The 20,424-nt window shown below is 36.9% G+C and overlaps 4 protein-coding genes across 10 annotated transcripts; 3 read left to right on the forward strand and 1 right to left on the reverse strand.

Annotated features, from left to right (window-relative positions):
* Positions 1-479: 479 nt before the first annotated feature.
* Positions 480-8,845, forward strand: nedd1 (NEDD1 gamma-tubulin ring complex targeting factor). Of its 2 annotated transcripts, none has more exons than XM_020935163.2 (16): positions 480-591; positions 1,883-2,026; positions 2,325-2,419; positions 2,610-2,726; positions 2,786-2,926; positions 4,355-4,581; positions 4,982-5,180; positions 5,297-5,402; positions 5,740-5,871; positions 6,084-6,134; positions 6,221-6,310; positions 6,442-6,632; positions 7,129-7,339; positions 7,935-8,073; positions 8,158-8,224; positions 8,307-8,845. In XM_020935163.2, the coding sequence occupies exons 2-16, from the start codon at positions 1,891-1,893 to the stop codon at positions 8,409-8,411; spliced, it is 2,007 nt and encodes a 668-aa protein (XP_020790822.2). In that variant the 5' UTR covers positions 480-591; positions 1,883-1,890; the 3' UTR covers positions 8,412-8,845. The 2 variants fall into 2 exon arrangements, with proteins under 2 accessions (XP_020790822.2, XP_020790823.2); XM_020935164.2 differs by having other exon boundaries at positions 5,743-5,871.
* Positions 8,846-9,069: 224 nt separating this feature from the next.
* lyrm5b (LYR motif containing 5b) lies at positions 9,070-10,785 on the forward strand. The gene is made up of 3 exons (XM_020935083.2): positions 9,070-9,349; positions 9,741-9,808; positions 9,926-10,785. The coding sequence occupies exons 1-3, from the start codon at positions 9,313-9,315 to the stop codon at positions 10,133-10,135; spliced, it is 315 nt and encodes a 104-aa protein (XP_020790742.1). The 5' UTR covers positions 9,070-9,312; the 3' UTR covers positions 10,136-10,785.
* On the reverse strand, positions 10,680-15,299 carry si:ch211-59o9.10 (uncharacterized protein LOC561841 homolog). Of its 5 annotated transcripts, none has more exons than XM_055155396.1 (11): positions 14,997-15,299; positions 14,716-14,899; positions 14,339-14,396; positions 13,407-13,881; positions 12,955-13,049; positions 12,468-12,554; positions 12,018-12,063; positions 11,826-11,923; positions 11,538-11,656; positions 11,361-11,460; positions 10,680-10,932 (listed from the first exon to the last, which is right to left on the reverse strand). In XM_055155396.1, exons 2-11 carry the CDS (start codon positions 14,835-14,837, stop codon positions 10,861-10,863), a joined length of 1,272 nt encoding a protein of 423 aa, XP_055011371.1. In that variant the 5' UTR covers positions 14,838-14,899; positions 14,997-15,299; the 3' UTR covers positions 10,680-10,860. The 5 variants fall into 5 exon arrangements, with proteins under 5 accessions (XP_055011371.1, XP_055011372.1, XP_055011369.1 ...); XM_055155397.1 differs by having other exon boundaries at positions 11,826-11,908; positions 14,997-15,298; XM_055155394.1 differs by having other exon boundaries at positions 12,018-12,084; positions 15,155-15,295.
* Positions 15,300-15,481: 182 nt separating this feature from the next.
* actr6 (actin related protein 6) lies at positions 15,482-20,216 on the forward strand. Of its 2 annotated transcripts, none has more exons than XM_020935187.2 (11): positions 15,482-15,689; positions 15,983-16,100; positions 16,174-16,242; positions 16,523-16,646; positions 17,417-17,552; positions 17,648-17,704; positions 17,821-17,919; positions 18,090-18,168; positions 18,256-18,427; positions 18,852-18,990; positions 19,966-20,216. In XM_020935187.2, exons 1-11 carry the CDS (start codon positions 15,622-15,624, stop codon positions 20,093-20,095), a joined length of 1,191 nt encoding a protein of 396 aa, XP_020790846.1. In that variant the 5' UTR covers positions 15,482-15,621; the 3' UTR covers positions 20,096-20,216. The 2 variants fall into 2 exon arrangements, with proteins under 2 accessions (XP_020790846.1, XP_055011374.1); XM_055155399.1 differs by having other exon boundaries at positions 15,529-15,689; positions 16,155-16,242.
* Positions 20,217-20,424: the final 208 nt, after the last annotated feature.

The following is a 20,424-nucleotide window of genomic DNA, read 5'->3' on the forward strand; positions in this document are numbered from 1 at the left end:
TCAAGCTACTGTAAAAGTTTCTTTTCAGTTGCTTTGTAGAATTCATATGCGCATGGTCACCACGTGCAAGACACATGGTAGAATAATGCTTTATTAATTTTTTACATAATTTAGTAATCATATTATATTATTTAATTATCTAAGCATCTATATGTAATCTGTGGTCTGTGACCTAGCAGGTGTCTCCTGACTGGTTTTAAGTCAAGTAGCACATTATTACTAATAAGCAAATTATTGAGCAAAAATGTTATTTTCATATTTCATAACAACCACTGGGAATCACACTAGGGTGGCATTGTAAAGTTTAAACCTTATTCAAATCATGTATACATAATTTCAATCATGTATACATCATTTAAATTAATTAAATTTCATGTTAAAACATTTAATAAACTACATTATTTTCTGTTTTCATCATTGTCATAATACAGCACAGGAGTTGTAATACAACGTTACAACTCCTGTGCTGACGGTGGAGACAAATCACACCACTGAACGCCGTTTCCGTCGAAGCAGAGCAGTTTGAGCGGAGGATCACTTAAGTAGAAACACATAAAAGCACTTTGTGATTTTATTTATAGATTAAAAGAGGTAAGACACTCTTTTTCACACGTTTTGCAAATATGATAAAGTATAAGTTACTTAATAACGAGTTGTCCTATGTTTCTTCCTGCTTATTGTACCATGGCTTTTGTAGGCTAACTATTTTGGGACGTAAACCTCAGCGCCTTTTGGTTAGCTTTAGTTCTATAGTTTGATTTCTTAATTTCTTTACACCTAATATGATATTTCAGCCATTTTACACGAGTTTGTATTGTGTTTTGAAACTTGATCTCATTCATTGCTGTGCTTATAATAGTTGTAAACACGGTGTAAAGTTGCTGTTGGTCCAACTTAAAGCATTTTTATGAGACATTGCAAACTGTTTTCTTGATCAACAAGTAATGAGACATTACAAATATATTTGCTATTTATTTACTGGCATAACTGAAAGGTTTTTGGGGCAGTTCCATCTGATTTCATGTAATTTTTATGTCATTTTACTTTTGTTTATTGCATTTTGTGAAGGGGAAAAATATAGCTTGAAATATGTGAAACTGAGAAACAGATGCTTGGCACAAAAACCTTCAGTGGCTCTCAAACATTTCACATAAAATTCAACCAAAGACAAGATTTGGTTTACCACCAGACCTAATCTCTATAATCTATAACAGAACTACTCCAGGTCTAATCTAGGACTAAACCAGGTCTAAAAGTAGACTACATTATTTCCACTGTAATCCTAAACAAGAAAATATCCAAAGGAGGACAAAAAAGTGGATCAAATGAATCTTAAATTAGGCAAATCTTTTTTAACCCTACTCACTGAACCCCAACCCGCTCACGGTCAACCTATGTCGCACTGCCCTTACCCCCGGTGGTCAGCCATTGTCGTCCCAGGTTCCTCGTCAGGTTCCTCGTTGTTCTTCCACCTTGTCTGGTATTCATCGTACCTTCTCACTGCGGCATAGGACCACTCCTGACACCAAATGCGACATAGGTTGACCATTGGGGTTCAGTGAGTAAGGTTAAAAAATCCAGACAAAGACGTGAAGTAGTGGTCCACCATTTACTTTTTGTTTTCAATCATTACAAAAACGTGCAGGGTGCAAAATGGAGGCAGGCAGCAGTTTCCTCTCCAGCAGCAGAACACAGACTGATGTGAGGTGCCTTTTATGCTGGTCTGACTGATTGGATAAAACTACTATAGCTAAAACAGGGATGGTAAAATGATCATTATCGTAAAATCTTGACATAATCTTCCAAAAAATAAACCAAAAACCAAATGACTATTAAACCAAAAACTATTAACTATTAAAATAACTATAATTCTTTACTTCAGTTGTCGAGATGGAAGACGTGATGCGATTGGTTTCGACGGGTGACTGTGTGAAAATATGGGATGCGGTTTCTATGGCAACACTGGAGCAGTTCAACCCCCACAGCAGCAGCCATCCCATCGCTCAGGCCTGCTGGAGCTCCAACAGTATCCTTACTACTATAAACATTTAGAGTAATGCTTTTGTCATTACACCTCAGCTGGATTCAGGTGATATTGTAACATTAACCCATAGTTTAAAGTCTAGTTGGAGGGTATTTTTAACATAATTTCGTTTGCTGTTAAACTACAAAATGCATCTGTCATCATTTGGCTTATAGTTAAAATCTCTTGTTGCACTATGACACATGAGTGAAATTATCAGATTAAAACTACTGCAACACCTCACTCTTTCTTGGTCTAAAATTGCTTGTGGAATCCATAAAAGCCTTGACTGTGTTTTCAGATCAGTACTTGGTCAGCGCCAGTAGCATTGGGGACAAACTGGTTGTGTCAAGCCTCAAATCATCTCCTGTCCCAGTGGTGGAGCTTGCAGAAGGGGTAGGGGCACACCACTAAGTCTAAATCAAAACAAACACATCAGACTTGACTAACTGTATCAGTTCACTGTACAAATAATAAATAATAATAATAAATTACAATTAGGGTGTCCAAAGTCATTACAGCGTAGGCTATTGTTACTTTTCCAAAATGTAGGTAAATCTTATAATGTTTTCCAATTTTGTTGCAGAAAAAGCAGACTCGGGTGTGTCTTAGCTCGTCCTCACAGTTTGTGGTGAGTGGAGGGCTGGACTGCTGCATTCATATCTGGGATCTGAAAACCAAACGGCTGCATCGCACACTGGAGGTATGTGAAATTAGTTAATTAAATAGATCAATAATGCTAATAGTTATTTTTCCCCTTAGGATCATAAAGAGGAGGTGACTTGTGTTTCATTTAATGCCAATGACAGCCACATTGCATCCGGCTCGACCAGTGGTGACCTAATCCTGCATAGCCTCATCACGAATGTCTCCAGCAAACCATTTGGCCATGGCAGCAACCAGGTACAACTCCTTCCCATGAACCTTGCTGAACATCTGGTAAAAGGTCTCTGGATACGGCACTGCAGTCAGCCAGTGCTGCTCACAGGATCAAAATGCCGATGAAGGATTTCCCTATAGGGACAATCATGTATACCTAAACCTTATTTGAGAAGATACTGAAAATTTAACTGTCAAACTAGTACAAGAATCACATGCATTTACCACATCTGTCAATCTCTGAATTAAGGGTTGTCAGTTTTTATACATACTAACTCAAAGAAGGCATATGTTATTACATTATCTAAATAATTATATCTTAACTTTAAGCTAAATTGGCTTTTGATTTGATTTCACTTAAAGCTGAGATGTCTGACTTTTTGTGTGTGAGTTAGAGATGCGCGGATTGCGCTTACAACCGTGGACTCCGCGGCTAAACTGCGGGTTGGGCGGATGATGTGACGAAAAATAATATTTTAATTAAATGTGGGCGGGTGGCGGATTCACTTCTCAAATAAAAAACTCTGAACTCGGAGCAAATGGGGGGAGACCGAGCGGATGACGGGCGGGTGCAGTTTTGTGATCCGGTTGCGGATGAAAAAGTAGCCCATCCGCGCATCTCTAGTGTGAGTAAATTTGATCTTTTCGCCAAAAAGTATATCGCAAAATGAGAAACCTCTGCACTGTTTATTTCTTGTCAACAAGGGTGTAAACACCAAAATCAGCATTCTGACTGGCTGAGCTTTTATGGTCCACCATAGTTGCACTTCACTGTCTGAAGAAAGCTGTTCTAAAGCTGTGCACCCAATTTTAATGGTGTGCTAAAGGGTTTGTGAGAGCTATGAACAAGTTAAGACAGATTTAAATACCTATTTCCTCCTTCCTTTTGCGGTGTGAAAATCAGGTATTCAAGCATTAAGCCAGTATATACTATGATTATAATTAACTAGGGCTGCAAGAATAATTATGATGGAATCAAAACTGCAATTTGAATGGACATAATTAGCAAATGCTACAAGTACCAGGATTTCCTTCACAAACAAAATATCCTATTTTATTTTGTATAAAAACTGCTAACCCAGTAGTTTAGATCTATACAAACATCTTCATTCTATATGTGGTTATGTGTTGGTGTATCAATTAATGTATTAGTCTTTTGTCAATACTATTCTTAAAAAATAAATCACAAGTCTATTCGCAATGCCTCTCAGAAAACACGCAATTAGATATTTTTCCCAAATCATGCAGCTAGGCCTGTCATGATAATTACTATTGTTATTTATTTTTTGCTCCTCATGATTTTCTACAGTATTGTATGTTTAGAATCGTTTTTTGGGGATAATGTTGTTTATGGTTTGGTTTCAGTATTATCGTTTATTGTCTACATTTACTACATTTACTTTATCGTGACAGGCCTGCGTGTAGCCCTTTAATTCACTTTTGTGTCTGTAGCCCATCCATGACCTGCGGCTGTCCATGCTGAGGCGCTCGTTGCTAGGCAGTGTGTCCGACAGCGGCGCGGTGGTTCTGTGGGACTCCAACACTCAGAAGGAGATCCATGTTTTTGAAAGTGCTCACAAGGCTCCAGGCTCGGGACTGTCCTTCTCTCCGGCCTCTGAGCTGGTGGTCAGTGTGGGCCTGGACAAGAAGATCGTCTGTTATGACACAGCCAGTAAAATGTACAGCCTTTACTACATACCATATACACATTATTAAGATATTCTCAAAATGTGCTGTATTGTAGCAAAGAAAGAATGTTGTATTTGAAGACCAGAAATGATCTATTAACTTATTGTTACAAATTCTTTTAAAGCTTCAGTAGGTACCATTTTAACCAAAAACTAGAAAGTAAAAGAAGAGCATGTTTTGTTTTGTTTTGTTTTTTCTCCATAGGGAATGTTCCGAAGTTACTTTATTTCTGAAATCATGCAGATTTGCCATCTTCATATTGTTATTGTGTTAACTTTTGCACTACTTTCATTTGATCACTTTCAGGACAGTAGCCTAAGAGATTTTGTTTGTCAGAATTACTATCATACAAATCATACATTTGTATCATAACCCTGTGTATGTCCTCAGTGTGGTGCGTTCCATTCGGGTGGACAGTCCCCTCACAGCTGTGGACTTCACTTTAGATGGGACCGGTTTAGTTGTGGGATCTACTCAAGGAAAGATCTATCAGTATGACCTGAGGAACTCTAGTGCTCCCACCAAGGTCACAGCGGCACACAAGACCTCCGTCACCAGCCTGCGTTTTCAGAGTGGCGTCAGACAAAAGGTGGTCAACTATTATTTTCATATCTAAGAAAACAAGTAATGATCTTGCTTTCTTGTAATATGTTTAAACATTGTTAGAGTGGTCCTTTGAAACTAGTTTTGTATGTGTGTTCTCAGTCGAGTAAAACCAGCTCAGCTAAGGTGAGCAGCAGTAAAAAGTCCTCCTCCAAACTGTCGAGCAGCAATCACCCAGAGCCCTCCCCACAGAGAGAGCTCACCACAGGTACTTCTCATTTTATTATGTCGATGTGTTTGATTTCCATTAACTAATATCATTAGAGGCTCACAGTATTATGGGCTTCACACTACTATATGCACTTGTAAGCCTCTCTTAGATGAGTTGTATGATTTGTTGCATGGAGCTGTGGGAATTAGATGCTTCACTATTATCCTGTCTAGATTTTTAAATGATGGTTAACAAAAAAGGTCCATCTGGGCATTTCTGGAAAATAAGCAGCATATTTTTTGTACTGTTGATTTACTGCCATGATACTGCAGTAGTGTTTGAATATTGTTTCATTTAATTTAATCATACAAATGGAGCTGTGTTGTGTGATCAGTAGGTGGCGCTGCAAAGGACCCCATATCCAGAGAAGCAGAAGGACAACAGACTCCACAGTCGTTGCCTGTCACAGAAATGTTCAATAACATTGGTAGAAACAGTCTGGACATTTTCTCTCCAGCTCGAGAAGGTTAGTTCTACTAGAGGTGGGTTACGTGTTGAAATATGAATTACATTTGTTGTTTTGAAGATATGCTGGTGGCTAAAATAAAATATCAAGTTTATAATGAGGAAAATCACTTAAAAAGATGAAAAGAATAAAATAAAATTTAAAAAAATGAAACTTGCAGTGTTCCAAATAAGAACATAAAGACAATTCTTCCTTGTCATTGTTATGTGTAGATTCTCGGACTCTGGGAGTAAATGGAGACACACCTCTTGGAAGGACCAATGGTATATAGCTATACAACAGACATTTAAAACTGAGACTGTATACAGACCATTGCTTTTCTAACCAATTTATTCTTGTGATTTGACAGTGACCAATTTTGAGATGCTTTCCAAAGAAGGCGAGGGCCAGAAGGTCAGGGGCCGGGCGAGTTTGGACATCTTCTCCCCAGTGCGAGAAGGTTAGTGCTGAGTTGGTTTCTTTGAACAACTAAAGGATTATTAAATATAAGAAATACCTAAAATTAGTAGTGCAGACAGTAGTTCTTAGGGAGTTGGTGAAAGTGCAATAAATATAGACTATTGTTTATAGATCTGCATTCTGGCTCCAACTCATTTCGTAAAACCCCTTTGGGAACGCCCGTGGGCTCATCACAGGTCGGGACCCCTCTGATGGCATCAGCTGGTCGGTACAACCCTCTGCACAACACCTTCATGACGCCTCCCCCTATCAAAGAAGAGGAACTGACCCATAATGCACCTGACCTCAAAGAATCCAAGAAGGTGAGAGCAAAGGTTTGATTGTCAAAACCCTTTTTTTGTCAGTCAACTTACTTTTGTTTAGGTTATAAAAAAAAAAAGTTCATTGTATTTATTACTTTAGAAAAATTGCCTTTTAAATGTTTGCTAAGTAAAAAATAGTTTTGTCCCAGTACAGATATATTGTAAGCGGTTCTTTGGATCAAACTATAAAGTGTTTTTATCCACCACAAAGTTAGCATGGTATTTGTAGAATTCATTAGAATTCATAAACTCTTCTCAGTTTGTATTTGGGATGCTAGGAATGCTTTAGTGAGGAATACATTTGTTAGTTAATTATGTTTTTCTTGTTTTTCAATTAAATCATGCATGAGGCTACACTAAAGGAAGAATCTCCATTATGAAAAACAGAACAAAATCAAATTAGTTAAATCATCCCTCAAAATGTCATAAAACTATAACACTAAATATAACGGCACATCTGGCATCGACATCACTGCTTCTATATTTAATTTCACAGTTTGACAAAGGCAGTGCTTCGAGTTTAGAGACAGAAGCTCAGACCACACCCACTTCCTTGACGCAACCGACCAATCACAGCGAACAGCCAAAGTCCACCTTTTTCACCCCGGAGGCCAATTGGAGGAGGGGGGACAGCGTTCAGACTCAACTCACCTATGGCTCACCTGTCCAACCAGAAACTCAAACCACAACCACAGCTGCTGCAGCAGGTAAATTAGAGACTGCAGACAACATGGAAAGGGTCGAATGAGACGGCAAATTCAACTAAGATTTTATGGATAAAAATACATTACATTTTAGCATATGTTACAACTATGTATTCTTGACAGCTGTAGTTATAACTAATTTGATCTACTACTAGCTAATCTATTTGGAGCCCAAACACTGATAAATTGTGCAGTTCTTAATGTTTTTTGTCATATTGCTCAGCCAAACACCTACCGGAAATTTTAATCCATTAAATTTTTATGTGATTTCATAATGTCCTATTAAAAACAGTTTATTTATATTCTAATCTATATAACTTCTCCTGTAATACAATAGACTCTTAATCATTGCCATTTAACAGAGAAAAAAAACAAAAACATTTCTTTTAGCACTTTGATTTTACTGCCACAGGATTGGCTGTAGACCTCAATAAAAAAAAAGAGCCATTCATGTCCTTGACAATTATAAATTACATAATCTCAGTCTTGATTAAAATATGAGTTTTTGCACAGCCCTAGTTATACAATTCTTTTAATTTCAGTTATTATATATTTCAGTATTTCTGTCATTGCCATTTAGCAATCATTTTGTTTGTAGGCCCTGCTCTGTCTGCTGCCATGTCTTCAACTTTGACCCAAAACATTGCAGAAACGGCAAGTCAAAATGGTGCTCCATTCACTTCACTTCAAATGCACTTTATTCAAAATATGATCCATGAGACACTGGAGGACTTCAGGTGTGTTCTTTCATCATAAAAATATATTCCAGCTGTTGCTATATTGTATAAAGCTATAGTCTTTGAATTTGCTGCCTCCTACAGAGACGCATGCCACAAAGATATCATCAACCTTCAAGTCGAGATGGTTCGTCAGTTTTGTATCCAACTGGTAACTTTCACACTCATACACAGCAAATTTTCCATTATTATGAGAACTTCTATGCATTACCAAATGTCTTTGTAATTTCTAGAATGAAATCCACAATTTGATTGAGAACTACTCTGTGAATGAGGCTTTGGTTGAAGAGGTTCAAAAACTCAAGGAAGAAAACCAGAAACTGCGTTCCAATTACTGAGCAAGAATTACTGTACAATCCTGAACCATCAAACTGGAACAGTAGACACAAGAGACTGCTCTAACAAAACTGCCTAATCTTCAACTACATGTTGAGAGAACAAAAACATTTGATAGAATTCGTAAAGGGTCATATTTCTAGTGGTTATTCAACTATTGTGTGCTGCACTGGTGATTAAGGGGGTTGTACTGTTCCCTTACAATGAATATTACTGTAGCTCCTTTACAGCTGCCATTGCCTTAAGTGCCTACTGTTATTTTTACAGGGCTTTTAAACACAATTGTGAGCTTATGAATTTACTGAAATGAGACTGAAAGGTTTGAGGAAATGGTTTGCACTTTTGGAGAAACACTGTGTGATTGTTGTTTTGAATAGCTGTATCATGTACTTATTATGTAATTATTTGTGTAATAAAAAGAAATGACAAATGTTGATATTCTTTCTTTTAGTGATGTATGTAATTAGATTATTAGTGCAAGATTTAGAGAATATTCTTTTTAAAGGTATTAAATAAGTACTGAACATGCCCGGACATTTATTTTTTCCCCGACATTAACCTTTAGTATGTCAATATAAAATGAAAAAATTCTCTTGCTATTAATAGTTAGTGGCGTACCTACTGTTGTACGCGTCGTACGTGCGCACGGATCTGGAGCAGAAATATAATTCTCTTGGTTTGTGCGCTCTTTGGCTGTTTACCCCATAGAACAGCTGTGCTAATTCTTTACGGGACACAAAGCGAAGAGCCTTCATCAACCAACTCTAGATTTTACCATTACTAGCGCCTACTTTGCAGATATTTTTGCGACATTTAACAATTCATTATTTACTATCTTAAATGTAGTTTTTAGTGATTAGCATTTGTTGGCTAGCTAGCTAACACAGCAGGTGACTGAACTAAATGCTCTTCGGGTCATCGCCTAAAGTCCACCAAACAGGTAAGAACATAGTGTTACATTCAATTTCGCATCATATGGCGCTTTAATTGAGACTTTATTGTTAAGCAAACTTGTGTGCCCGAATTGTAATGTAATTTTAATACCATGTCTGATAGAAAATCTCACTTGACTAACACTTAAGTCACTTGAGTAACAGTGCTGATCAGTGTCATCAAGTCTCCTATCATGAGTAGTAGTAGAAGCATAAGCCAGAAATATATTTCCTATGATACACACATTAGTTATTAATTTGTAGACCGTAACAGTGACCACAGATCGTTATGTAGATTCCATTATCACAGCTGACCTATCTTTTTTTTAAATAATAATCATACTTTTATTACTATTGTTGCTCCTTGAACTTGACTTAAGTTTTTGTCTTTACTTTCAGCCCTAAAAATTTCTTCTGGGACAATGGCAAACCCACTAAGACCTGAAGTGGTTCGGCTTTATAAAAATGTGAGTTTCTTTGTGATGTGATAATTCTCATGTCAATTTACATTACATTTTTTAAATCTGTGAGAATGAAAAAAATCTGTATTATCAAAATAATATTGTCTTTTCCTCTTCTTTAAGCTGTTGTACCTTGGCCGGGAGTATCCCAAAGGTGGAGACTACTTCAGGGACCGTCTAAGAGCAGCGTTTGCCAAAAATAAGTCGGTCCAGGACCCAGAGAAGATCAAGGAGCTGATTGCAAGAGGAGAGTATGTGATTCGCGAGCTGGAGGCACTATACTATCTGAGGAAATACAGAGCCATGAAACAACGATATTACAAGGACAGCTAATTTACCTAAACAAAGACTTGTGCATATGAGCCACTACTAACAAATGTTGGGATAAATGTTAAATTAGGAACAAATCAACAATAGAATTACATTGTTATATTGTGAGTCAAAACATGATTAACCACAATTGAGTCCCTAAATGAACTATATACAACTATTACTATGGGATTTGCAATTTGGTTTTAACCACAAAGCATTTTCAACACTAAAAAAATTACAGCTAAGACATGACATACATTTATTACTCATTGCAAGAACTACTGAGCAAATAGCCATGTCTTGCGAGAAAAGTGCCTTAGCATTGAAGCAATAGAATACCATGTAAAACACATACATTTTGTCAGAAGATTGTACCGCTATTTGAGAATTCCTCCTCAAAAGAAAGGTAACAACTAATAGCCTCAGTGTCCACCGTAATATAACATTTACTTAACAAATACTGTATAACTTTTAAGATCTTATTTATAGGTACCTCAAAATAGATATTTAAAGAATGAGATACATTCAGTGCTTTAGCTTTCACAAAGATTATGCAAACACACTGTACAAAAACAAAAGTTTATTTAACTTTTCTCTATAAAAGACAGGAAGGGGAATGCCTATGAACTCCTGAGATGGATATATGGAAAATAAAGCCGTAATGAAACACACTGAATTTTATTGAGGTCTTGTGGTCTGAATGGGAAACATTTAAATATATATAAAAGTTGAACGGAGATCAGAGGTCAATGGTTGTTTGGTTCCAGTGAAGCACCGTCTGCGAGATTGGCTCGACAGATGGGACATGTAGTGTTGTCCTGCAAGAGAAAATCAAATATATATATATATATACATAAATCCATTAAAATGTGTTACAAGATTTTCCAGCTTATTGCTGTCACATTAAAGTATTATGCATTTGTAATAGAAGCATTAACAGCTCACAAAAGCATTTGGCATGAACTAATAGGTGCATTGTCTACCTTCAAAACAATTGTAAAAAAAAAAAAAAAAGTGAGATTTTAGCACTTTTGTGGTTAATTTTATTGTTTCTTTATGAATGTGCTATACTATACAAATATCTTGGTTGAGGTTCAACCACGATATCAGTAGGCACATTTTAGAACAAAATTCATCCACCTCTTATTATTTTGTTTTGTTATTTTGAAGGAGAACCTTGTGTTTTGTGCTTGAATTAATACATAATAGCTTATTGAACAACATGAGGAAAAATGTCTTAGTTTACCTTCAGCCACCTGTCGATGCACTGAACGTGGTAATCATGGAAACAGGGCAGCATCCTTAGCTTCTCTCCATCAGTGTAGTCACAGAAGCAAATCTGGCATCTACACACCAAAAATATTGACAAATCTTAATACTGAACATTAAAGTCTAAAACACAAACTAGTTTATCAGAGCTCACTGTGTGTTGCCAGCTGCACTTGTAGACTGGAATTTTTTTGTTGGAAACCTGTGGATTTCTCTCCGACTGAGTTTCTTCGACACAACTGCCCCCTGCCGCTCCTCAAACGCCAACAGAGCCTACAGAGAAATGGTAAATTGTATCTCATTAACTACCGGTAGCTACAAAAACACCACTTTCTCAATGTTTAATTTAAGTACAATAGTCTGTCCACCTCTCAATGCAAGAACATTTAAGACAACTACTAGGTACAAAATTAACAAAAATCATTCTGCACTTCACCCTCACCTCATAATCATTTCCCAGTTCAATGTCTGAAACGTTGCGCGTTGCATTTCTCCTCCGACCTCTCGTTTGTCCACGTCTTGTGCCTGGACCAAGGAAATCTGTGATAAGAATTTAGCTTTTTCATGTGTACAAACACACATACATACAAAATGTACAAATGTATTTGGACACGAAAACTTGTAAAACACTGACCTTCTTCATACCCTGAGACAGCAGCCAGGAGCCGAGGCATCCAACTCTGCTCCAGATATGGATTAAACTGATTAAAATGGAGAAAAAATAAAGCTTCTTATTTTTTAAAAGATGCACTAATTTACTTATGTGGTGGAATATCCACAACCCCTGTGTCTGCATAGAATTTTTTTTATACATAATAATAATAATAATCATCATCATCATCATCATGTCTATGGATACGAGCAGATGTCAGACAATCTTCTAGAAAACTTATGTAGTAAATTTTAAGCAAAGTAAATATGTATTTATAATTTTCTGAGAATATATTACATTGGATAATGTTGCTTTTGATATTGTTTTTTTCAATGCATTATATCAAACTGTAATGAATCCTAATATTTATACGACATAAGACAGAAAACATTACATTTTTTCCAACTGAACAAAATCTATCTATAGTCTCACCATGTGGCTGTGAGGTGGTGGGTTTATGTGGAAGTGATGGTGATGGTGACCCCTGTGCGTCTCGGCCTGTTCACTGTCAAACTGAGCCTGTCATAAAACAATCACAGTGAGGACAGGTAGGCTCATACTATTTTTTTCCAATGTGACGAACCTGGATGGTTACATACAGTGATATGATTCAGTTACATACCTTCTTCCTACCTACTCTCTCCCATTACCTCCCTGAAGGCAATAAAAAAACTACTAAAAGTGCACTTACTGAAGGTAGAAGTAGATAGTCATTTTTAAATTAATATTTAGTTCACAGTGAATTTACCTTTAACACAGAAATACAATCTGCTAAACTAAAACAGGAGTGTTTGTAAAGGATTTATATACACAAAACAAGACCCCATGGAGACAGAAGAAAAATTGTCAAATGTTTTGTTATTATAATGCAAGCTAGACTATTAATGTAATGTCTCTAAACTTGTATTTCAATGGTCACCTGTAGACTTCGAGCTAAAGCCTCATCTTCCTCCATCTGTGCCGTACGAACCACAGCCTCCTCGTCCTCATCACTGATCACGATCTCCTCCACCGCTGACACAGAATATAAACATAAGCATTTCACAACAGCAATCTGCCCAGTCCATTACTCATGTGCCCTGTCTCCCACTGAAATTTCGTCCCCCCTTCTGTGTTGGTATCTTGAGTATAATATTGTATTTTTAAGTCTGGCTTGAACATTATTTGGACTTTACACTCTTCAGTTTTGGGCTATTGTTTTCTTTTTGAGTGTCGATATTAATTTAATATATTACTGCTACAACATAATATACTGTCATGTTTAGTAACTGAACATGAAAATATTTGCTTCATAGCATCAAAATCCACTATTACAAATTAATTAGATAAAGTAAACATTTTTTCTTTCCACATGGCATCCACAATCCTCACCTGCTGCAGTCGGTATTTCCTCGCCATTCAGCCATCGTCTCTCCTCGTCCGTGAGGAAGGACAGTGACCCAGGGCTGGACGGTCTCTGCATTAGGGGAGAAGGCTGCGTAAAAGCATAAACGGGAATAACATCTTCTGTGGATTCTGTCGAGGTTGAAGCCCCATCCCGTTCATAGGCAGGGTTTAAGTAAGACAAAGAGGACGAAGAGGAGGCTGAGGAAGAGGCAGAAGAAGATGAAGATGATGAAGAGGAGGAGGAGGAGGAGGAAGAAGAAGAAGAGGAGGAGGAGGAGGAGGAGGAAGTGCTGGGATGGGGAGATTCCAGCCAACTCTCCAAAGGAAATTCTTCGACTGATGGAGCAGAGAAAACCCCATGACTTGAGTCCGCTTTGGAGTCGATCAATTTCCGTCGTTTGGTTCGGCGAGACGAGCCCCGGGTGAGTTCAGCGAGTCTAGATGAGCTGCTGACAGTAGCCTGGACAATGGAAGTACCAAATATAAAACCACACCATAATTTATAGTACACATGTGCAACAAGTTAAATTCTGGTTATACACAAAAGTTTAGTTTAGTCTTTAATTAAAGGGACAATGTATAGAAACAGCCTCATAAAAACCCACCAGGCTATATTCAAATAACCATCAGTGGGAAAAAATAGTTAAGTATTTTTGATTATATCCATGCAAAGATATAAGCTGATTTTTTTTCTCTATTTTTAACAGAATCACTGAACATCATGAGCCGCTGACAACAAAACATGGTTCAAAACGGGAAGAGAGGAAATTAAATAAATTGAAGTTACTTGTAATATTTCAAATTAAACTATAACAACAGTTTATTAATAATATATATAAGACTGAATGTGGTTCAGCCATATTTAAACAATGTGCTTAAAGACCCATGTCTAATCATATATAATTTATTGAACTTACAGTATTAGAATGTACATCCCGGCTGTTGCGTGCTCTTCTCCGTTTTCCAAGTTGAGGGCTGTAAAAAATTACAAATTTAAACGTTTTTTTTTGTGTGTGTAGTTTACAACTGCATAGAGACAATGAACATGTCTTTGCAATCTTCACTCTGGAGCATAGACTGTATTAAGAATACATTATTATAAGTTAGATAGATTATTATATATACAGTCTAAAACCCATGATTCCACCTTGAGAGTCAACATATCAGGCAGGTACTTACAAAACTTTAGTTAATTTAGATCCTAATTTACAGGACCAACCTGGCCACCCGGGCACAGCAGATGTACATTTACTATTCGTAAAATCTATAATAACCATTCCACCTCGCGTCGTACCTGGGAGTATCCGGGACGATGATGGACATGTCGGAGCAAAGCAGATCTGCCGGGTCCAACAGACAGCCTCGGTTCAACCCAGGGCTTTCAGGGTCAGAACTGTCTCCATACGCATCCGCCATGTCTTCTCCGTCTTAAAACAGCCTTTTAGCAGACAGTATCCAATCTCATCTCACCCGTCAGTCTATAACAAACAATCCATTAGCAGATCCAGAATATGAATCAAAATGAAGTTTTTTGGCGGCTTTAGTGTAACGTTAGCTTAGTTGTTTATCAATCACCTCAGAGCGTTAGTGCTGGTCTTGGGCTCTTTCGTAACACTTTTTAACAGATTTTAACTAATAAATCAAAACTGAACTGGCCCAATCAGCATTTATTCACAACATGCGGACTAACAGCCGATACAGTGCAGAAAAGGCGTGTTCAGCGATAAATGTACCAATTTTTAGAACTCCGTCCTGGCTACCCACCGCCACAGTGAACCGACCAACAACAGAAATTTACAGACGTGAGTTCCGGTTTGACAACAATGACAGAAAAAAAATGGGGTTATTGTTGGTTACAGTTTTCAAAATTCAATATCAGTTTATTTACTTTCTGCACCGAACAACTGGATGGTTTTATCTGAAGTATGATTGTTGACTTTTTATACCCACGAGGAAAGACCGGAAAGACTCATTACGTTTGTTTCCAGACGAGTAAATTTTTAGACGGACCAAAATACAAAATTCTGATTGGATAATATACCCGAAACAAAGCATCTGATTGGCTAATTTGGCGTTTGGCGTTTGCCTGGAGGAGTTGATTTCGGACCACAGACAAAAACACGCTTCAAAATGTGATGTACAAGAAATTTTGGACTTTTTCAGCTTTAAAGCTATTATTTGTTAAAAAACCTAGGCCATAATGGCAACGTTGGTCCTTGATAATGGAGCCTACACTGCTAAAATCGGGTACAGCCAGGAAAAAGTGAGGTGAGTTTATCCCAGCTAAGTAGCTAAGTTCAATGAATGAATAGCAGATTTATTACACGTATGCTATAATCAAGTTTAAATACTGCGCAGTTTAATTTTACTGAATTTATTTAGTATGGATCAAAACTACTATATTACAACATAATTACGTTCATCGGGCAGTAATTCTAAGTTGACTTTTAATAATTTGACATATTTCCTCCTGAATTGTCTTTTTAAAAAACATTGTGTTATCTTTTATTACTCACTAAAACATATTCAAATGTTTATTTGTAATTTTTTTTTTTTTTCAGTGTGATACCTAACTGCCAATTTCGCTCCAAAACCTCAAGACTGAAGACATTTACTGCAAACCAACTGGATGAAATCAAGGATCCCTCTGGACTCTTCTATATTCTTCCCTTTCAGAAAGTGAGTGTGCAGTAAAAATAGGCTTTTGCTAATAATGTTAAGCTACTTTACCAGTCTCTCTCTACGGTGTCAGGGCTATCTGGTGAACTGGGATGTCCAGAGGAAAGTATGGGATCATCTTTTTGGGAAAGAAATGTTCAAGGTGAGTTTAATAAATAAATATTAAATGTAATTAAAGCCGCGCGCGGCGATGGTGGGTGGCCACAAAGGTAAGAAACCGACGAAAAACAATACCCCTCGCCCCTAACTTTGTTAGTGGCGAGGGCCAATTACAATCTATGAAATGATTTCGCTGTCTGAACAACGAAAAGTCACAATCATTTTTGCTAGGGTTTTATACTGTAAAGAACCCATGAAGTCTTGTTAGAATACAATTTTTAAAACTGCAGTTGAATCTGGTGCATATGTGTGTCTGTTTTCAGGTGGATTTTGCAGACACCAGCATTATTATCACTGAGCCATACTTCAACTTCACGTCAATCCAGGAGTCGATGAATGAGATCCTGTTTGAGGAATATCAGTTTCAATCAGTTCTGCGGACAAATGGTGAGTTTTTTGAGACATTGGATATATTTACATTGACAGTAAAAATCTGGAAAAAAATAAATAAAAATTTGTCTGTGTTTAAATGCACAAAAGAAATCTGATCATACAAAACATCTGATGACTTGTGTCAGTTAATGGATCTGTTGCATTTGGAAGACATAGTACAGTGAATTTAAAAATAAGTCTTTCAACCTTTAACAGTTTCTCTCTCATTTTGTCTTTGCTTATAGCTGCATAATTTACCTTGTCACAATGTGTAGGTTTGAACAAAAGCAGAAAAGAATGTAATCTGATATGAACAGTCTTTTGGTGTGCATGTAAACATAGTCTCTGTCAAGACCAGTTCAGTTAGGCCCGATGCGATATATTGCTTAAGGAAATATACGTAGACTATAAATGATAATATTGAACTGATACCATAATCCTAAAGTATGATTACCCTAAATTACTTTAAATGTACAATATTATAAAACAACATGAGCTGCAATTAATAAACAGCAGAATGAAATACATTTTGTAGTTCTATCATGAGTTATTTTATAAATCTTTTGCAACTCAAATCTTACTATAGTACAGAAAAAGAAAGAAAAGAGGAAGTACCCACAATAAATATTAACCCCCAAAAATAAGTGCTTCGTCGATCATGTATTCGATCAGTCGATATAAGTAATTATCATAACAGGCCTACAGTAAAGAAACCCAATCAGTAACCAGTCTAGACCAGTCCTAACTTAGAATATAATTTTGTATTTTATGTTTCTTTCTTGCAGCTGGATCTTTGAGCGCTCACCATTACTTTCACACAAACCCAAAAGAGTTGTGCTGTTTGGTTGTAGACACTGGTTTTTCCTTCACTCACATTGTTCCGTATTGTCGCAGCAGAAAAATGAAGGAAGGTATACGCAGGTGAGAGGCAGATCCATATCTTAAATTTAAAGACAATATTTTCCAGATTATTTATTTATTTACTTATAACTTGAACTGTTTGTTTTGTTTAATAGAATCAATGTTGGAGGAAAACTTCTGACAAATCACTTAAAAGAAATAATTTCATATCGGTAATTACATCTTCCTTCTTTGTGATTATTAAGAGTCAAATCTATTTCTTATGCTTATGGTGTGTATAGTTTTTTTTTTTTTTAAACAACTAAAATCTGCATAATTGCTTTTTCAGGCAGCTGCATGTTATGGATGAGACACATGTGATAAACCAAGTGAAAGAGGATGTCTGCTACGTTTCACAACAGTTTTACAAAGACATGGAAATAGCACAGTAAGATTATATGAGCATTGAATAAATTATAATAATAATTTCATATTAACTACAGTATTGTTAATTTGAGCCTTACTTTGTTAATAAACCAAAATACATTACCTTTACTATAATGAGTGCTTAAATATTTAAGTATACATTGAAATAATTGTTTTTTTCTTATGTTTCAGACAAAAAGGAGAAGAAAACACAGTGATGAGAGATTATGTTCTTCCAGATTTCAGCTCCATCAAAAAGGGCTTCTGCAAAGTAAGACATTTATAGTCAATTATTCCAGTGTAAAATATCATAACTCCACTGTGACTTCATGTAGCTTTTCCTCACTTTTACCCTCAGCCAAGAGAAGAAATGGTGTTCAGTGGGAAGTACAAAACTGGGGAGCAGATTTTGCGTTTGGTCAATGAACGTTTTGCTGTTCCTGAGATGCTCTTCCACCCTTCGGACATCGGCATCCAGGAGATGGGGATTCCAGAGGCCATAGTGCACTCCATACAGGCCATGCCAGAAGGTAAGATGTTTTATTCAATATTGTAGAAGACACTACATGTATTTTTGTTTTTATTGCACAAAATACCTTGAAAAACACGCATGATTACAGTAAGTGGACTCACCTTGGAAACAGATCAGACTTGGCTTGTATTTGTGGTGATAAGTTCACTGTCATACTGAGAAACATTCTAGGCAAAGCAACAACATCTCTATTGAGACAGGTAGAGCAGGTATTAGACACTACACCTAAAAAGCTATATAGTGCACCTTTAACCTAATTTTCTGATATACTGTATGCTGCTTTCAATAAATAAATCTTAAATACAGTGCCAATCCTATAATAATAATGTTTTAGAATAACCTTAGCTTTTGGAACGCCCAAACAAAACAAAAAATATATATATATATATCTTTTTGAAGTCATATTTGTTGTTGTCCTTCAGAAATGCAGCCCCACTTCTACCAGAACATCGTGCTAACTGGAGGAAACACTCTGTTCCCGGGATTCCGAGAGCGACTGGAGGCTGAGCTGAGGTCCTTGGCTCCTGCTCACCTCCCTGTGTCCATCCTGATGCCTGAGAAGTAAGTCTTTTCTGTAACCTCATATAGTATAAAACTCAGAACTGTGTAAACTGTTTGTAAAGGATCTTGCTTCTATTAAAGGTGTATTGCAAACAAGAACACATTTTTATTTTAATAAACATGACCTTTCTGTGCTGTTAGATATGAAATAGATGTGTTCAAATCAGATACTTAATTACTGATAACAGCTGATGATTTCATTGATTTGATTGTATGATGGTTTATGATGTCATTTGGTGATTTGGTTCTCCAGACAATTATCCAATCAGAAAGCAGAATGAGCCTCACATGAGGCTCTCATTTGGGTTGCCGGTTCCTACAACTAAAAGGGCTCTCTCTGTTTGAATCCTCACAGGGGAGGACAAAGGAGTCTGTTGCCCCGGGTCCCAGGATCTTAGGGGCCCAGAACTGGACACTCTTCTTATTAATTTATATTAGAGGGGGGTCCATTTGAGGTTCCAAAATTTATGTCAACAGGCTTGCATCGTTGCTACCTTGACCGCAGCACCTGCAGCCAATCATGAATCAATGCTAGTTCAGCTTCTGCAGCTCAGTGAGGGAATTCTAGAGGTTCTGAGCTTTCACATGAAGCATGGCCTGTCCTGGAGAAAAACTTGTATGTGTCCTCTATATGCAGGTTAAGGCACTGGCACTGTGCAGACTATACCATTCCTTTTACCATAAATTACTTTTACTGAACTCCAGAGACAGAATAAAGGTTTTTTAGTAAAAGAGAAATTAATTTCTGTCAATTGGACAAAAGTTCTTTTGATCAAAAGATATTTCACAGCTCACCCAAGCTGCTTGGATCCTACATGGAGGACTGAGGGATTACACAGACAATGAAGACTCTTATATTTATCTCTGACTCAAATTTCCTGAAACATTTAATACTTCTTAAATAATTAACCTTTGAGAACACAGTAATGAAATATCTAATGGTATGCTATTATTTTTGTTTATTTTGTTGTGCAGTCCGATCACATATCCTTGGGAAGGAGGGAAACTTTTGGCTCAGAATCCAGACTACGAGGAGATGGTGGTGACAAGGGACGACTTTGAGGAAAATGGACACTGTGTTTGTGAAGAAAAGTTTGACGTTTGAAGTGAAGTAACTGCAGAAAAGGACCAAAACTAAGGGACTGAAATAATTCAAGCGAACATTAGCAGTTAGTGTATGTCTCTGTTGAATTGTAGCTTGGTAAATAAAGGCACTCTAATGGGAACTTGCTGTTACATTAATTGTATATTGTTAAATCATGGTAGTAGTAGTAGTAGTAGTAGTAGTAGTAGCAGTAGTAGAACGTATTCATTACAAATTACTCTTGCTGAAAACATATACTTGTCATGCTGCACTAACACACAGCATGCTATGCTCACATTTTACCACCAGATGTTGCCAAAAGGCAAATCAAAATTTTGGAGCTACAGAAG

The sequence above is a fragment of the Boleophthalmus pectinirostris genome, unplaced genomic scaffold (genome assembly GCF_026225935.1).
Source record: "Boleophthalmus pectinirostris isolate CB_2022bp ecotype Guang Dong unplaced genomic scaffold, ASM2622593v1 HiC_scaffold_2, whole genome shotgun sequence".
NCBI classification, from domain to species: Eukaryota; Metazoa; Chordata; class Actinopteri; order Gobiiformes; family Gobiidae; genus Boleophthalmus; species Boleophthalmus pectinirostris.

Bases quoted from the DNA above. Each gene is read 5' to 3' on its own strand.
- nedd1 (XM_020935163.2), top strand. From the start codon at position 1,891: ATGGAAGACGTGATGCGATTGGTTTCGACGGGTGACTGTGTGAAAATA. The intron at 6,135-6,220 runs GTATATAGCTAT...GTGATTTGACAG, and splicing joins ACCTCTTGGAAGGACCAATG to TGACCAATTTTGAGATGCTT. The intron at 8,225-8,306 runs GTAACTTTCACA...TGTAATTTCTAG, and splicing joins GTCAGTTTTGTATCCAACTG to AATGAAATCCACAATTTGAT.
- lyrm5b (XM_020935083.2), top strand. From the start codon at position 9,313: ATGCTCTTCGGGTCATCGCCTAAAGTCCACCAAACAG. The intron at 9,350-9,740 runs GTAAGAACATAG...CTTTACTTTCAG, and splicing joins GCCTAAAGTCCACCAAACAG to CCCTAAAAATTTCTTCTGGG. The intron at 9,809-9,925 runs GTGAGTTTCTTT...CTCTTCTTTAAG, and splicing joins TGGTTCGGCTTTATAAAAAT to CTGTTGTACCTTGGCCGGGA.
- si:ch211-59o9.10 (XM_055155394.1), bottom strand. From the start codon at position 14,837: ATGGCGGATGCGTATGGAGACAGTTCTGACCCTGAAAGCCCTGGGTTG. The intron at 13,882-14,338 runs GTAAGTTCAATA...TCCATTGTCCAG, and splicing joins GGGATGTACATTCTAATACT to GCTACTGTCAGCAGCTCATC. The intron at 11,461-11,537 runs GTGAGCTCTGAT...TTTGGTGTGTAG, and splicing joins AGTGCAGCTGGCAACACACA to ATGCCAGATTTGCTTCTGTG.
- actr6 (XM_020935187.2), top strand. From the start codon at position 15,622: ATGGCAACGTTGGTCCTTGATAATGGAGCCTACACTGCTAAAATCGGG. The intron at 17,705-17,820 runs GTAATTACATCT...TTGCTTTTTCAG, and splicing joins AAAGAAATAATTTCATATCG to GCAGCTGCATGTTATGGATG. The intron at 17,920-18,089 runs GTAAGATTATAT...CTTATGTTTCAG, and splicing joins AAAGACATGGAAATAGCACA to ACAAAAAGGAGAAGAAAACA.